Here is a 19,053-nt window from a genome sequence, read left to right as displayed (position 1 = left end):
GGGATGTGTATAGCTTTTTCTGGAAAGCAATCTGATGACAGTCATTAAAATAGAATACAATATTCTTCAGTCCCTCAATCTTTAACATTCACCTCAGTGAAATAAAAATACCACTGTGTAAAGTCATATACACAAAGTATTTGTTGCCACATTATTTACATGAACAACAACAACAAAAGTAAACACTAGAAACAAAAAGAATGTCCCAACATTTGAGAATTGACTGAATGTGAAAAAGTGTTCAGTCTTCAAAAAGAATGAATAAACTGTATCTATTGAATTGGAAGAATTTCCACAAGGTATTGTTGTGTGACTAAAGTAATATGTAGAAAAGTATTATAATGAAGCCTTATTTTAAAAATGCAAACAATGACCATTCTGCATATGAGTGAATCCAGTATCATAATATATAAAAGACTAGAGGAATGTACATAAATTATCAAAAGCCACATCTTTGAAAGTTAACATTCATTAGTTTACATGAAAGGAAGAGCAGGATCAAGCAAGGAGAAAAAGATGAGAGGCAAGCAAAACAGAAAAAAAACCTTAGAAAATAAGCATTTAATGACTTCATTTGTAAAAAATTATGGAAAAGTGTGCAGCCAATAAAGCAAACAGGATATTAAAACACAAATAGTAAAAGCAAAGATCATTCCAGAAATCAGTGATGACTTCATATCTATTTTTATATAGATCTAAAAATAATTTATATTTACATAAACTATAGTTTAATGACCAAGTAATGATAAAGTATAATTTTTTCACCTTCATTCTTATCATTTTAAAAGCATCATGTTTATAATTCAAATCACTAATGTCAACTTTAAGAATGAGAGAAAAAGGCTATTATGGTTATACTAGGTAGTTGATAAGTATAGTTACTGTTAATAATGCTGTCTTTCTCAACATCTATCTTGTATATAATTATAGGATGTTAAGCTGTACAACCAAATATGAAGCCTATATAAATTGCCATAACTTAGCAATTGCTTTTATTCAAACTAGCTGTATTTGCCCAATATTATTTTTTCTAGTGCCATTATTTTTACACATTTTGAAAGTTAGATGCCAGCTGTAGAAAAATTTCCTGCTTTGGGTGATAAATTGAAAAGTCTGAGGTCCTGCTACAACTAACCTCATTCTCAAGTGTCAACGTGGTTCATTTCTCTTCAAGGAGCTACTATCCAATCTATATCTTTACACATATACGGGGCAGAAGTTGAGAATTGTTAAGAGTTTCAGAAAGCCAAAGGTAAATAGTACGTAGGCTAGAAAAATATCTGAGCCAACTAGAGTAAATTCGGAAGCTGACTACTTTAAAAATCACCTTAATACTTAAGATAGAAACTTTGAGTATTAATGGGCAAACCTTTTCCATTATTGCCTTTGTGACGGGGGTGTATGGTGCATACAAAATCCTTCCCAACAACATGGGTTTCAAGAAAGCCCAAATCACCAGTCCAGCAGGCATATTAATGATGTCCTTATAAAGGGAAAAGCAAAATGGTGCTGGAAAGAGAAAGCACAATAAAACCATTTAATATATATATTTAAAATTTATTTATGGTAAATTGACAAAAATTATTGTTACAACACCCCAAAATACATGTCTTGTATGTTCTTTGCTATCAACAAACACAAGGCATCTGGTATCAAAGTAAGAGACCGCAGTAACACAGCCTTTTTGGGCGTAAGTTGAATCTAACAAGAAAGTGCATAATAAGTGATGGCATTTTACCAAGAGGAGTTAGAAAGGTTGAAAACCACATTTCAGAATGTCTTCCAACAGGTCTTCTTTTTTTTTTTTTTTTTTTTTTTTTTTTTTTTTTTTTTTTTTTTTTTCCTTTTTTAATTTTTATTATTATTATTTTTTTTTCCCAGTGGGTTTTGTCATACATTGATATGAATCAGCCATGGATTTACATGTATTCCCAATCCCGATCCCCCCTCCCACCTCCCTCTCCACCCGATTCCTCTGGGTCTTCCCAGTGCACCAGGCCCGAGCACTTGTCTCGTGCATCCCACCTGGGCTGGTGATCTGTTTCACCATAGATAGTATACATGCTGTTCTTTTCAAATATCCCACCCTCACATTCTCCCACAAAGTTCAAAAGTCTGTTCTGTGTTTCTGTGTCTGTTTTTCTGTTCTGCATATAGGGTTATCGTTATCACCTTTCTAAATTCCATATACATGTGTCAGTATGCTGTAATGTTCTTTATCTTTCTGGCTTACTTCACTCTGTATAATGGGCTCCAGCTTCATCCATCTCATTAGGACTGGTTCAAATGAATTCTTTTTAATGGCTGAGTAATATTCCATGGTGTATATGTACCACAGCTTCCTTATCCATTCATCTGCTGATGGGCATCTAGGTTGCTTCCATGTCCTGGCTATTATAAACAGTGCTGCGATGAACATTGGGGTGCACGTGTCTCTTTCAGATCTGGTTTCCTCAGTGTGTATGCCCAGAAGTGGGATTGCTGGGTCATATGGCAGTTCTATTTCCAGTTTTTTAAGAAATCTCCACACTGTTTTCCATAGCGGCTGTACTAGTTTGCATTCCCACCAACAGTGTAAGAGGGTTCCCTTTTCTCCACACCCTCTCCAGCATTTGTTGCTTGTAGACTTTTGGATAGCAGCCATCCTGACTGGCGTGTAATGGTACCTCATTGTGGTTTTGATTTGCATTTCTCTAATAATGAGTGATGTTGAGCATCTTTTCATGCGTTTGTTAGCCATCTGTATGTCTTCTTTGGAGAAATGTCTGTTTAGTTCTTTGGCCCATTTTTTGATTGGGTCATTTATTTTTCTGGAATTGAGCTGCAGGAGTTGCTTGTATATTTTTGAGATTAATCCTTTGTCTGTTGCTTCATTTGCTATTATTTTCTCCCAATCTGAGGGCTGTCTTTTCACCTTACTTATAGTTTCCTTTGTTGTGCAAAAGCTTTTAAGTTTCATTAGGTCCCATTTGTTTAGTTTTGCTTTTATTTCCAATATTCTGGGAGGTGGGTCATAGAGGATCTTGCTTTGATTTATGTCGGAGAGTGTTTTGCCTATGTTCTCCTCTAGGAGTTTTATAGTTTCTGGTCTTACATTTAGATCTTTAATCCATTTTGAGTTTATTTTTGTGTATGGTGTTAGAAAGTGTTCTAGTTTCATTCTTTTACAAGTGGTTGACCAGTTTTCCCAGCACCACTTGTTAAAGAGGTTGTCTTTTTTCCAATGTATATCCTTGCCTCCTTTGTCAAAAATAAGGTGTCCATAGGTTCGTGGATTTATCTCTGGGCTTTCTATTCTGTTCCATTGATCTATATTTCTGTCTTTGTGCCAGTACCATACTGTCTTGATGACTGTGGCTTTGTAGTAGAGTCTGAAGTCAGGCAGGTTGATTCCTCCAGTTCCATTCTTCTTTCTCAAGATTACTTTGGCTATTCGAGGTTTTTTGTATTTCCATACAAATTGTGAAATTCTTTGGTCTAGTTCTGTGAAAAATACCGTTGGTAGCTTGATAGGGATTGCATTGAATCTATAGACTGCTTTGGGTAGAATAGCCATTTTGACAATATTAATTCTTCCAATCCATGAACACGGTATGTTTCTCCATCTGTTTGTGTCCTCTTTGATTTCTTTCATCAGTGTTTTATAGTTTTCTATGTATAGGTCCTTTGTTTCTTTAGGTAGATATACTCCTAAGTATTTTATTCTTTTTGTTGCAATGGTGAATGGTATTGTTTCCTTAATTTCTCTTTCTGTTTTTTCATTGTTAGTATATAGGAATGCAAGGGATTTCTGTGTGTTAATTTTATATCCCCAACAGGTCTTCTTAATTTTACAAAATATACAAAATTCTGCTATTGCACCAGATACATAAGAGCTATCCAATAAATGTTTGCTGGATGAATAAAAAGATGTATAAATGTGTCAATCCAATTGCTCTACTAAACACCCCATATTGCTTGGAAGAGCTCAGTTGATCATATTTCACATCTCAAAGCTTATAGATCAAATAAACAGCTTTGATGTGCCACTGAACGTTTGTAGTTCTGCTACAGTCATGAAACTCTTTTATGTGTGAGACAAATTTCTAATTCTAAAAAGTTAAGAAAAAACACTGAGCAGATTTAAGGCATGTTACTGTATCATTCACTGGCAAGGTGTTAAGAAGCTAGACTTTGCGGCAGATTGCCTGGGTTCAAATCACAGCTTTGATACTTTCACGTTGGGCAACTGTGGCCAGGCTACTCAACTACTTTGTGCCTCATTTCTCTTGCTAAGTTGCAGCTATAGTAGCAACTACCTCATAGGGTTGTTGTGAAGAGTGAATGAGTTGATATGCAGATCATGCTTGATGTGTGGCAAATGCTATATGAATGTTTTCTTTGGGAAAATTAATGCTTCATTTAAAATAAAATGCTAAGATTACAATGCACCATTTAAAAAAAATTAAAAATGGGGAGAAGACCTGAATAGTCATTTTTCCAAAGAGGAAATGCAGATGGCCAATAAGCCCATGAAATGATGTTCAACACTGCTAATTAGGAGGGAAATGCAAATCAAAACTACAATGAGATATCACCTCACACCTGTAATAATGGCCGTCATCAAAAAGAACACAAATAACAAATGAGGGCAAGGATGTGGAGAAAAGGGAACCCTGGCACACTATTGGTGGGAATGTAAATTGTTACAGCCACTGTGGAAAACATTATGGAGTTTTTCTCAAGAAACTAAAAATAAAACTATTCTATGACTCAACACTTCTACTTCTGGGTATATACCCAAAATAACCAAAACACTACTTTAAAAAGATACATGCACCCCAATGTTCATAAAGACATTTTTTACATTTACCAAGATATGGATGCAACCTAAGTGTCCATCAACAGATGAATGGATAAAGATGTGGTATATATATATATACACAATGGAATTTTAGTCATAAAAAAGAACGAAATTTTGCCATTTGCAATAACGTGGATGGACTTGGAGGACATTATGCTAAGTGAAATGTCAGACAAAGACACATACTTTATATCATTTATATGTGAAAACCAAAAACCACAACAAAATAGTGAATCTAACAAAAAAGAAACAGACTCACAGCTATAGAAAACATAGTGGTTACCAGTGGAGAAAAAGAGACAAGATGGCGTAGGGCAGAGGCACAAACTACTATGTATAAAATAAGATACAAGGATATATTGTACAACAGAGGGTATACGGCCAATAAAAAAAAGACTAAGATTTAGTAGACAATGTTAGGAGGTGATACTATCATGCTGATTTTGAAGTATACTCACTGGCATGTAAGGGAATTCCATACTTTGCAGCAATTTGTTCTTTACTTAATTTATGAGTTAAAAAGTCCTTAGTGTGATTGCCTTTCTGCCTCTGAGAAGAGGGCAGCAAGGCAACTAAATATTCAGTGGTAATTCCTTGGGAGCACAGTGCTTGGGAAATGGTACTAAATGATCCTTGGGGAGTGTTTATCCGGTTGTTTCTGTACATTGCCTGTGAGATAAAAATATATGATTTATTAACATTATATGAGCTATAAATGCTATTGAAAACAATATCGAAAACCTCACAATGTTTGGAGAATTCTTTCAGTTCCACAATTTCTTTAAAATAGTATCCCAAATGTAAATGCAGAATGCTAAACTTCTCCAATTCAAGTGGCAAAAACTTTTGCCATAGAAGAAGAGTTTTTCTGTAAGGACTTTGGACAATGTACTCTATCTGTAGTTGAATGTATTATAACTAATCTCAAAAGTTAAGACCCACTCCAGTATTCTTGCCTGGAGAATCCCAGGGACAGAGGAGCCTGGTGGGTTGCTGTCTATGGGGTCGCACAGAGTCAGACACAACTGAAGCGACTTAGCAGCAGCAGCAGCAAAAGCTAAGATGACAAAAGGAATTTTCCAGCAAGAACATTACTGGGTGACTTTTCTACCTGTGTTAGTGGAAAACTTCTGGGCAGATGCATTTGTTTCAGGGATCTCATTTTGTCTAGCAGCGGTCGTGTGCCAGAAGCCATCTGATTGAGGATCTCTTTTAGCCTTGTGAAGAGTTCTATCATCTTTTCTATTGGTTTTTGATTTTCCCTAGGGAAAAACACCTAACAGGAACAAAAAAGAAAAGAAATGATTTTTTTTTGTGGAAAAACTGGAACCCTCCCACACTGTTGGTGAAAATAGCAAAAGGTACAGTCACTTTGGAAAATATTTTGGAAGCTTACTAAATAAACACAAATTTACCATACAACCAACAATTTGATTCCTAGATATTTACCCAACAGAAATTTAAAAAATATACCCACACAAAGATTTGTATGGGAATGTCTATGGCAGCATTATTTAGAATAGCCAACAAGTGGAAACAATTCAAGTGAATGGATAAACAAAATGTATATCTGTAAACTGGAAAACTATTTGACAAAAGAAAGAAATTACACACTGACATGTTACAACATGTATGAAACTTAAAACATTATACTAAGTGAAAAAAGCTAGATACAAAACCCACAAATTGTATGATTCAATTTAAATAACATGTCTAAAAATGACAAATCTAAGGAGGCATAAAATAGATTAGACAGTGCCTATGCTAGAAGTCAGAATGAGATTGACTGTAAATGGACAGAAAGCTTCTTTTTGTGTTGAAAATTGTATTTGGGATTATTATAAAATCATATTGTGGTAACAGTTGCACAATTCTATAATTGGCTTTTAAAAAAACCCATTAAACTGTACCCTTAAAGTGAGTGAATTTTATAATATATAAATTATACCTCAATAAATTTGCCAAAAATAAGTGATTTTAAAAGTCAGAAAGGCAAATGTCAATTACATAATTCTTCATGTACACTATTATTCAAAAATCACAATTGCTCCTTAAAATCAGAAAAGCTCTGTCAAAAAGCTCATATGGTTTATCAGGCTTAATCATAATCCCACAATGCATTTCTGTTGCAGGAAAAAAACACTGAAATTATTTTTTTAATGTACATTTTATTCTCTCTTTCACTCATTTATTCAACAAACATTAATTGAGTGCCTGTTATGTTCCCAGCACTGGGGGAGGTGATGGGTATAGCATTGCCCAAACTGGCATCATCCTTTCACTCAGGGAGTTTTGTATTAATAGGAGGAACAGATATGAAACAAATCAATGAATAAAAGGCTGGGTAATATGAGGAGGTAGGGAGTTTAGCTGAGAAATCAAAAGAAATCTTTCCAAGATGACACCACAAAGCAGAGAATGAACAAACCTTAGGAGGAATAAGGAGATATAGATAGTAGAGGGGTAAAGATCTGTGAAGTTCCTGAAGAGGGAAAGCTGTTGGCATGTCCAAGGGGGTCAAAGACCACTATTGTGAGCACAAGATTCAGTTGAAGAAATGTTACAAAGACAGAGCTGTCTCTATAACATGGCTATTAACTGCAGATTCATTTTTTTTCTTCCAGTTCTGCCAAAATTCTAGGCATTCCTACACTGATTTGAAATAAATTGACTAATGATGAGAAATTTTTCATTATTTTTATTTGCAGTTCCTGAAAGAACTAGGAATGGTCTTCTGCTTGTCAAATGCACATATTTAATTACTATACTCAATAAGAAATAGTTTGATATGTGCACTGCAGAAGCATTGTAAGATAAATATTAAAATTTTAGGTGAAAAAATTAATAATTGCAGTTTTTCTGCATTTTAAGTCATGTTCATGCTCAGTCATATCCAACTCTTTGTGTTCCCCTGGACTGTAGCAAACCAGGCTCCTCTGGCCATGGAATTTTCCAGGCAAGAATACTGGAATGTGTTGTCATTTCCTACTCCAGGATATCTTCCTGACCCAGAGTTAGAAACTGCATTTTTTGCTTCTCCTGCATTGGCAGGTGGATTCTTTACCACTGCGCCACCTGGGAAGCCATACGTCACAGTTTATGTAAAATAACTATTGTTTAGTTAATGGGTATTTGCTAAGTTCTTCTATGGGCCAGGCACTGCTTTTGCTATTTAAAACATTTCAGTGAACAAAGAGGCCCTTATGGAGCTTATAGCCAAAAAGAGGCATACTGACACATGTATATGGAATTTAGAAAGGTGATAATGATAACCCTATATGCAGAACAGAAAAAGAGACACAGAAATACAGAACAGACTTTTGAACTTTGTGGGAGAATGTGAGGGTGGGATATTTCAAAAGAACAGCATGTATACTATCTATGGTGAAACAGATCACCAGCCCAGGTGGGATGCACGAGACAAGTGCTCCGGCCTGGTGCACTGGGAAGACCCAGAGGAATCGGGTGGAGAGGGAGGTGGGAGGGGGGATCGGGATGGGGAATACATGTAAATCCATGGCTGATTCATATCAATGTATGACAAAACCCACTGGAAAAAAAAATAATAATAATAAAAATTAAAAAAAAATAAAAAATAAAAAAAAGAAAATAAAAGTGAATATTAAACAGAATACATAGTATGCTGGAGGTGGAATAGAAAACGAGCAGAACAAGGAAAGGAGGTTTGAGAGTGCTGTAGACGAGGCTGGCTGCATTTTAAACAGAACTCTCATGGTACCTTACTGAGGTCAGTGTTGAATAAAGTCACAGAGTTCCGGAAATCACAGGCAGGACACCTCCTAGAATGGTCCCACGCAGCAGCCCTGGACCCAGGGAGTAGCCACATAGGAAATGGGATTTGAGAAACAAGGAGAGGATGTGCAGACTCTGGGGCCCCTGCAGGAATCGGGGGTTACGGGGATAAAATGAGGAGCCACGGGAAGGTGCTGAGCAGAGGAATGACATAATCTGATTCAAGTTTTAAAAGAACTGCGCCTGCTGCTTGGGGAGTAGGAGGGTGGGGCTGGTGCAGCGGGAACAAGTGCGGAGGCGAAGGGATCAGTTAGGCGGTCACTGCAGAATGTAAACTAAGATAACGATGACCTGGAACAGGATTATTTACAACTAGTCCTAAAAAGTCTTCATCTCCTTTGAGAAAATGTTTCAATAACACAAGTCTGCTGTGTTGCTTCTGATTTTCTTTTACTTTAAAGAGAAAAACATTTTTTTCAGTGTTTTTAATAGCAAGTAAATAATTTTGACCTAGTAGAGATTTGAGTGAGTATAGGTATTTAATTTTCTTATGTTTACATTTTTATTTCAGTTTTTTATTTACTAAGTACTTATAAAGCACCTATTTATTGCAAGATGGAATTACTGCTGACTTTACAGCTCTAATAAAGACAATTTCTTTTGTTCTACTGGATAAATAATGCTAGCCTCTATCTAAATCTAAGACAAAAAAAATTTTTTTATAATACAAAAAAAAAATCTCTCAATTCTTTCACTTGAAAAAAAAAACTTAGTTCTAATCTTTATTTCTATCCTATCAAATTAGTGCTTATTCACTTAAAAAAAAGTTATTGTAACATTTGTATTTCATTCTCTAGTGTATATTAAATTTAATTCCTGGTCTTGGATATACAAATTGAGAGTTAATAAGGCCATAACATTAATTTCCTCAACTATTAAACATGTAAATTTGCAATATATGATCTCTAAGGTTCCACTTAGCTCTAAAATTAGATTCAACTTAGCTCTAAAAGCTTTAATTCCAAAAGCTACATAAATGGATTGCATTCCTTATAGTATCAGAGAGCATACACGTCTAATAAAATATTTTTATACTAAACTATAAATTTAAAATCATTTCATCCACAGTAACTTGCCTTGTATGTGAAGTTGTAAACATCTAAGTAGTGCAGAAACGTAAGTCCAGTGAGGTAAGATAGACGGGATCTCTCTGGAAGAGGCTTGATGCATAATTCCCTCATTGCATCTTCCAATTTGGGATTGGTCATATTACCATCACAAGAATGCAACCAGAAAACACTAGAAATAATCTGCAAATTGGAAGAAGAAAAATACTTTAGCTGTGAATCCTTTCAAGCCACCTGTCCATTTGGAGTTTTCTTATACTTTTAGACTTCGTTTAAAAATAAGACAAATTAGCCTTAAAAATCAAATCATTTTTTTTGTTTAAAACACTAATTGCTATTAATAGTCCTATAAGAGTCCATGTGTGTGTTCAGTCACTCAGTCACGTCCAACTGTTTGGGACTCCATGGACGGTAACCCGTAGGCTCCTCTCTCCATGGAATTTTCCAGGCAAGAATACTGAGTGGACTGCTGTTTCTTACTCCAGGGGACCTTCCCAACCCAGGGATCGAACCCAGGTCTCCCGCATTGCAGGCCAATTCTTTACCAGCTGAGCCACAAGGGAAACCCAAGGATACTGGAGTGGGTAGCCTCTCCCTTCTCCAGCAGATCATCTCAACCCAGGAATCGAACCGGGGTCTTTTGCATTGCAGGCAGATTCTTTTTTTTTTTTTTTCCATTTATTTTTATTAGTTGGAGGCTAATTACTTTACAATATTGTAGTGGTTTTTGCCATACATTGATATGAATCAGCCATGGATTTACATGTGTTCCCCATCCCGATCCCCCTTCCCTCCTCCTTCTCCATCCCATCCCTCTGGGTCTTCCCAGTGCACCAGACTTGAGCACTTGTCTCATGCATCCAACCTGGGCTAGTGATCTGTTTCACCCTTGATAGTATACTTGTTTCAATGCTGTTCTCTCAGAACATGCAGGCAGATTCTTGACCAACTGAGCTATGAGGGAAGTCCTTAAAGAGTCATAGTTCACTGGAAAGCTTAAGAAATATCATGGGAAAAGAGACAGAAGAAATCCATAGTGAGTCCAAGATTTCTTGCTTGAAAGACTGGGTAAATAGTGGTATCAAGAAAGAAAATTGGTTTGGATTAAGTTTGGGAAAATTACTAGTTTAAGACTCTTGCTGCCTTAAAATTTTATTCTTACTTTATTTAAACTGCATTTCATTTATATAATCATTTGAAGTTACAATCTTACCCAGTAAACTCTGGGGTCCAGAGGTGAATGGTGAAGAAAAAAAATCCAGAATCACATAATAGTATGAATCCTGGACAGTAAAGCTTGTTTGGAAAGTGACGTGTGACTACAGGAAGTTAAAGTCATTTCTATTTCCACTGAGGTGAAATAAACAAAATGTTTATGAAATTCAAGAATATAGAATCTTTTCTCTCTTTCCTTTTTAAAGTAATAGGAATGTATGCTCTCTTGTCTACCTGCTTTTACTTACTAAACTGAACCTGTTCTTCAGAAGCCAAAAATGTGATTGCTGAAATTAGATCTTTTAGGATCTTATGAGTGAAAGGTGAAATCAGGGGGCAAAGGTAAAGAAATATTAATTGCTAGAACTAGAGGAAGAAAAGTGAAGGTAAAGCAGTTTTAATTTTTGTCTGGGGGAACCAATTAAAATGACACAACTAAACATAGATATTCCAAAGTCAGCCTTAAGGGATTTTAAAAAACTTTATCCCATATTGGAGAATAACTGGGTTGTGTTTAGAAATGACACACTCTGTCACACGTAAGTTTTGAATGGATGAAGTCTTAAGCTCTGCAGTTCTTTTGGAAAATTTCTATGACACTTCCAGACAATGAACTTGGAAAAGGGATAAAAGATAAAACATTTCAAATGGAAAACCCCATTATCAGCCTATGAGGAAATGCCATTACTCATTTTCACAGCAAAATACCTATACCTACAAACTTACCCAGAGTTTTCTCAACCATATCTATTTATATACTCAGTCTTATCTCAGAGATTAAAAAAAAGAGTATTCATTTTTATTTTAGTTCCAACGAATTGTAAATGGCCTTCCTTTTTTCCCCTGATTACACTACTGAAACTTGCTTTGACATCATCATAATAAAATGTGAAAACTGACCTCAGCTAATGTGATTGTGATAGTGAACTAACAGAATTACTGATGGCACCACTTATTTAAAAAAAGCATCTGGGGGTGAAGATAAAGAGAAGACAAAGAGGGCAAAGGAAGGGGAAGGAAAAGTAGAGGGGAAGGAACAGACAGTGGTAATGTTCTTGCTTCAGGACTTTTCCTTCTATTATTTCCTTCTATTATTTTCACCTAAGAATTAGGCTTCTAATTTTACCATTTGCATGGAAAATTCACCAGATCTGCATGCAGTTTCTCCAGGTTTTACTGATAAGTGCTCAACAAACACTAAATGCTATTTAAGCTTTTAAAAACCTGCATGTAAGTACAAACATATTCCATCCCACCTCAGCTCTGTTGTCAGGAATGGGAATGGCCAGCAAATTGTCGATACTCTGATTGGACATTCCTGTTGCTCTCCTCAGTTCTTCTTTCAGCTCATCAACATTTTTAAACATTTCTATTAACTGGCCTGCAAGAAAATAAGACAAATCAAAAGTCACATGTGGGTTGCAATGTAATTCCTTTTAGTCATTCTAATATAAAGAAACCTTCTAGACTCAAACATATATTCAACATATATGCCTTGTGTCAGGAACAGATGTCTCTCAGTTTTGGCAAACTTTGTGTCTTTAGGATCTATTTCTATCTGATTTAGACTTATTCCTGTTATGATATCATTAACCCAAGGTAACAGATTGCTCTGGATTATAAATTTTCCTTAAATGTGTACAATGCAAGGTTGATTCAAAGAAAATATGGTTTCCTTGCAGACTTTGATCACACAATTTACTAAATATATATCTCTCTATTTGATTTAAAACATCACACAAATTCAAGATGCTTTTTCACCTCAGATCACATAATATTGTCAGCTTGGGACAAGGTTTGCTAAATCTGAAACAATGCCACAGAGCATTTTTTTCTTAACTTTGCCCAGCACCTTGTGTTTTATAAAGGATTTTCACAGTCATTATTTCAATTTTCAAATAGAATGTGTTTAACTTCAAATTCTTTTAGAACAGTTATTATAATTATTTCACATCTGGGTCATTTGATGAATAACAAATGATATTTTGACTTTATTTTAGGAGATTGTGATCTCCATTTTGTAAATGCCTTTTCAGTTTCTTTATGAAGTATCCCTCATGCAAATATACTTTCTTTATTTTTGGACTTAGTGCCCTTCCAATTTTGTGGCTGCCTGTTGTCCAAAATTCTTAATGTCTTTCTTTTCAGTATTGAGGTATTATGCAAAGAAGAAATGTATTGCATGATGCATCATGCTCAGAATACTAATAGGAGGTTCTGAATCAATATTTCTGTACACAGCAGTGCATCTTTATTTTTAAAATCAGATTATTCTCACGGAAGTAAATAAATCTCATCCTCGCTCTTGCAACCTACTATTTAATGCACTTTAATATAGGAGAGAAATAAAAGGTGAATGGTCTAACTAGTTAAATTTTTGAAGACATTTTGCTATGAAATAAAATTTCACCATTTCATTCTCTGCTGGCTTGCTCTGTGTTTACTTTAGACAAGTGACCATATTTGAAAGCTTCAGGTGTTTCATGTATAAGGGCAGATGCAAAGTAGGTTTCATTAGGAACTTTAAAATAGCCTTTCCTAAACTGTAGCAAGAGAATCATACACATTCTAATAAGACAGCATTTAAAATATGGATGGGGAAACACCTGGTTTTTCAAAGGTGTCTGCACTGCTATTGACATGCAGCGTGGCTTCTATGGTTGGCATTAACCGTGTGATATTTTCCAAGTAATTCATTTGCAATGCCTGTTCTAAAAACCTGAAACAAAGCAGAAGAGGAAGAGAAATTGAACTAGGAATATCAGTAATTATTTGGGAAGAGATTTTGCCAAGGAAGAAGACAATGAAAAAACTCACCAATCCATATCTAAATTAATTTTGCTTGGATCCCCAGAAAGCAAATCTCTCAGTTTCTCAGACAGAACATTGTCGTGATACAGTAAGCTGGTGGCTATTTTGGTGCCAAGCTCTGCTGCTTCCAGGAGCTGCACATGAAACGCACTCTCTTCACATAGGTTCCCAAAGTCCATACTGGAGAGCTGGCACATCTCCTTTATTGAATTGAAAGTTTCAGGTTCACAAAGAAGCTTGGTCAAGTTTCGAAGCTGAGACAGCTTTCCAGAGGGGGAAAGAGTGGGAAATATTAGTGACATTATTCTAAATATTTAGTAGTTGATAATAAGCAACCAAAATTGATTTACTTCCTAAAAGCATTTTGCTTATGTGTTTAGTTAGTTGGCATGTGGCAACAGCTTTACCACAAAGCACTGTTTTCTGTCACTTGAGTTTATTGTTCTCAAGAAGTTTTATAAAACTTTTGAACCTATTAGACTTCTTTCTCAACAGTATTCATAACTTATAGATTCACAGGTTTAAAAAAATGTAGTTTAATCTCATTTAAACCACAAATACTTAAACTAATTTTATATGTTAGCATATTTTAAAAATTATGTGTAAGGGCAGACAGCAAAGCAGATTTGATTTGAAACTTCAAAAAGGTTTTCTTCACACTCACAAGATGGCTACTGTCAAAACAAACAAATGAACAAACAAATAAATTAAGCCATAAAATAACAAGTGTTAGTAAGATATGGAGAAATTAGAACCCTTATGCACTCTTGATGGGAATGTAAAATGATGTAGCCACTATAAAAAAAAAATAGTACAGTAGGTCTTCCAAAAATTCAAAATAGAATTACCATAATACTCAGCATTTCTGCTTCTAGGAATATACTCAAAAGTATTTATTAAAAGCTGGGTTTTAAACAGATATTTGTGGACTCATGTTCATAGCAGTTGTATTCATGATAGCCAAGAGGTGGAAGCACTCCATGTGCACTGACAGATGAATGGATAAACACATATAGTGTGTATATGTGTAATGTGTATATGGTATACACATATAATGGAATACTATCCAGCCTTAAAAATTAAGGAAATTCTCTCACATATTACAATGTAGGTAAGTCTTGGGACATTATGCTAAGTGAAATAAGCCAGTCATAAGAAGACAAATACTGAATGATTCCATTATACGAAGTACTGAGCACAGTCAAATTAATAGTAGCAGAAGGTAGAATTGCAGGTGCCAGGGACTAGAGGGTGAGGGGAATGAGAAATAGGTGCTTAATGCATATAGGATTTTTCTTTGCAAGCTTAAGAGTTTTACAATGTGTGTATATTTAACACAACTGAACTACAGAGTTAAAAATGGTTAATGTGGTAAATTTTATATGTATTTTGCCACAAATTTAAAAAAATTAATTGACCAAAAAAAAAAAAAAAGATTTTTAAAACTGCGGCATGAGAATCACATATATTTTAAAATATGGATGTGCATATACCTGGTTTTTCATGTGTCTACACTGCTAAACTGACTGACATTATCTTCTATCCTCTTATTTACTGAGGGAAACTTTTGTTCTATGGAATGCTTAAAAAGGGTCTAAAATCCTTTACTCAGAAAAAAAGGAGAAAATTGAAAATCAACTAATTTCCTACCCAGTCAAATATATTCCTCCGTGCAGTTCACTATGCTCTGTGTGTTCTGAGGCTATATTCCCAAGTTATATATCCTAGGGGAAAATATTATGCCTCTGGGAAAGCTAGTTCTGTTGTGCTCAGAAGCAACCCTAGAGCTATTCATTTTAAGACGTGAAATAATTTGGAGCAACATCTAAAGAAGCAAATATATGTGCCATTTATTACAGCTCAGTTTCCAATCAGCAGCTGCATTTTGACAGAAATGATACAAGAAAGTATTCAGGAATATTTCTTTGCATATGTCAAAGGGGAAAGGTACAATGATGTGTCTTGGATGAGAGATTTATAGTAACTACATGTAGGCACAAGCAATTAAACACAAATCATTTTAGACAGTAAATATCATTGGTCTATTTAATATCTAATTGACTTCTGGGTTCATATGTATTAAAATTCTACTTACTAGTCTTATTGTTATGAGAAATTTTCCATTCTGCAACAAACTCAATCATTTTACCAGATGTAATGATATATTTATCACTTTTTCCTTCCTTTTATTTTCCAAATACTAGATATGATTAAACTTCTAATGAATAGAGGCAAACTTCTCTGCCAGTGACTTTTATTTCGGTGATTTCTTAAATAAAAAGATAAATACTTGGAGCCCAATTTATTTTTTTAATTGAGCTTTTAAGGGTGTAGTAAGTTTGAATGATTTTACCCAGTAGAGACTGAAATATATTTTTTAATTGCAAGTTTGACATACATGTATAAGAAACCAATAAAAGTCCATATAGAATAATCTTGGCTTGATAATGCAAAATATATAGAAAGAGAAATTGTAAATCTAGCCCTGCTACTGAAGTAGAATTTGTCCTCTGAAATAAGAATTTAATTCAAGATTAATGATGCGCCCTGTACTGTGAGGCACAGTCACCAAGGAGCAACATAATGGTCATTTAGTATTTGTCATTAAGAGCTGAACAATAAAAAGGCTGAACACTGAAGAATTGATGCCTTCTAACTGTGGTGCTGGAGAAGACTCTTGATAGTCCTTGGACATTAAGGAGATCAAACCAGTCAATCCTAAAGGAAATCAACCCCCAAGATTCACTGGAAGGACTGATGCTGAAGCTGAAGCTCCAATACTTTGGCCACCTGATGAGAAGAACTGACTCATTGGAAAAGACCCTGATTCTGGGAAAGATTGAAGGCAGGAGGGGAAGGGGATGACAGAGGATGAGATGGATGGATGGCATCACCAACTCAATGGACATGAATTTGAGCAAACTCCAGGAGGTGGTGATGGACAGGGAAGCCTGGTGTGCTGCAGTTCATGGGGTCACAGAGTCAAACATGACTGAGCGGCTGAACAACAGCTACTACTTTCTTCTAAAAACAATACATGCATTAAACTTTTAGAAACTTCACAGTTTATTAGTAATCAACATATATTCAGAGAATTATAATTGTTTCTTCAAAAGTATGTGTCAAGTCCAGATTACAGGTTTGTCAAAGTGTTATGTATTAAGACCCTGACCTACATAGTAAGGTCTCAGCCTAAACTTGAACAATGACCCATAACTAACTGCATGTCCAGCTGTGACTGAATTCCCTTTTGTCTACGGTTCCTAATGCATCTGAATCAGAATTGTAAGTAACATGATGGCATAGAGCTCAAAATGTCATATGCATAAAAATGCTGAAACAGCAATGCTCCTGGGCTCTTAGAAGGTGAATGGAAAAAAAAAAAAAGAGGCCTCTTAAAAAATGTGAGAGTGTTACAGTATAGTGTGCTATCTGTATTTTTGCTTAATGTGGGGAATATCCATTTTGTCTTCATCCTTTTAATGATATGTATTGAATATTTTCCATGTGTTGGACTCAATGCCAGGTGCTGAGGGTACATAGCAAAGCAACACACTTATTCACATTCCTATGGAGTTTGTAGTCTAGGAACAAATGCGTTCTGTCAATTGCAAATTGCAGCCATGCTTGTTATAAACGGCAAAGGACTTTCTACCTAAGGAACAGATTTATAGTTTATTTCTTCTGTGGCTTCTCAAACTTTTTTCATAACGTAACCTGCAATGGGAGCAGAATACTCAAAATGTGGATGCTGTTTTAAATTATCCTTTGCTCTATTTCCAGGACATTAGTGTAAATGATTGAGCATGTATTGTTTCCATTTCCCAGTGTACATTGTGTGCTGCCCAGTTACTCTGCAAGTTGAGAACTACAATGAGTAATTGCCCTGGTAACACTATTACATCACCAGGGCTCTGCTTTAATACCATCATTTCTTCACACATTTGTGAGTCCGGTCTTAAGATCATGCTACTGCTAGATGTGATACTTTGAAAAAGCAGAAGGCACAATTTCATCAGATTTTACACTCTAGTTGGAGAAATAGACCCCACATATACAACAAGTTATAATACTAAGTAGTAAATTCCAAAAGCCAGAAATCTCAGTTATTGGAGACTCCACTTCCCTATGCCTTACACACCACTGGCTGCCAAGCTGTGTCAATTCAACCTCCTCCAATGCTCTTGACATTCTTTTCCTTCTGTTCTCTGCCACTGACATCTTACAGGGCCTCACATTTTGCTTATATTATTGTAAAACTCACCCATTTGGCTTTCTTTCAGTCTGTCCTCTACAAGTCTCCTAGAGAGATCTTTTTCTAAAATGAGGAATTAACCTTCTTCAAATTCACGGTTTTCAGGATCAGATTCCAACTCCTTGAGTAAACAATCTCCTTGATCCCCCAGGTCTTGGGGATCTGAGCCTTCTTTCCTGCCTCTCTTATAAGAACCTTGTGCTCTAGCTGGACTGATGACCTCAGGTAACCCCTAGCTGTCCTTCAGATTCACAACTCTGTTTTCTTACCAACTCACATCTCTGTGTCTGGAATGTAGGACTATTAACATAATCCTACACAGCCTGGCAAGACTCAGAGTAAAGAGTATCTCCTTCATGAGATTTCTTCTCTCCACCTTCATCCTCTGCAATCTAAATCAGATATACCACCTCCATATACAGAATCCTGTCCATCCACATACCACAACACTTGTCTCGCTGTGTTATAATCACTGGTCTGCTTTTCCATCTCCTTCACTGGATTGATTATAAGGACTCTGGGGTTAGAGATTATATCTTTTAAATAAATAGAGTAGCATTATAGGAGCACAGAGGATGGATGCAATGAATGAATGGGTAAAAACAATATGTGCACAAAGTCATTATCATTTGGAAACAGGGAGAAAGGAGATACTCTGATATTATAGGAGTGACATTTAAACTTGTCCTTGAAGGATGAGCAGGTCTTTTCCAGATGAATGCATAACTTCTTTCTCATTTAACGAAGATATAAGTCTCTCATATAAACTAAGATAGTGCTAAATTAAGTACACTAGAAATTTTATTCATGTAGAAGATTAAGCCTACAATGTAGGTAATCTAGTATAACTAGCATATTTATTTGTAATATACAAGGACACATGTTTTCTATGCCTGCTTAATTAAACCATGTTGACTATACAGACATCATCCTGCTTGCCCTGAATAAACCAGTTCTAATTTTACTTTATCCATGGCTACATAAATCCAATTAAACTGCTGTTCTTACTCAGAAAGCTGCTTTCAAAATTTAATAGGGTTATTTAAGAA

At 35.5% G+C, this 19,053-nt stretch overlaps 1 protein-coding gene across 1 annotated transcript in view; it reads right to left on the bottom strand.

Moving 5' to 3' along the window:
• ABCA12 (ATP binding cassette subfamily A member 12) overlaps window positions 1-19,053 on the bottom strand; it is a 200,489-nt gene that overhangs the window by 75,096 nt on the left and 106,340 nt on the right. Inside the window, exons 12-18 of the mRNA XM_061148811.1 lie at window positions 13,756-14,012; window positions 13,545-13,657; window positions 12,195-12,319; window positions 9,733-9,906; window positions 5,955-6,119; window positions 5,302-5,512; window positions 1,370-1,509 (exon numbers count right to left, since the gene is read on the bottom strand). Of these exons, the coding sequence (XP_061004794.1) occupies window positions 1,370-1,509; window positions 5,302-5,512; window positions 5,955-6,119; window positions 9,733-9,906; window positions 12,195-12,319; window positions 13,545-13,657; window positions 13,756-14,012 (1,185 nt within the window). The remainder of the gene's footprint in view (window positions 1-1,369; window positions 1,510-5,301; window positions 5,513-5,954; window positions 6,120-9,732; window positions 9,907-12,194; window positions 12,320-13,544; window positions 13,658-13,755; window positions 14,013-19,053) is intronic.

The sequence above is a fragment of the Dama dama genome, chromosome 8, assembly GCF_033118175.1.
Source record: "Dama dama isolate Ldn47 chromosome 8, ASM3311817v1, whole genome shotgun sequence".
NCBI lineage: Eukaryota > Metazoa > Chordata > Mammalia > Artiodactyla > Cervidae > Dama > Dama dama.
The sequence above is the reverse complement of the archived record's forward strand: the minus strand, read 5'-3'. Positions and strand labels throughout refer to the sequence as shown.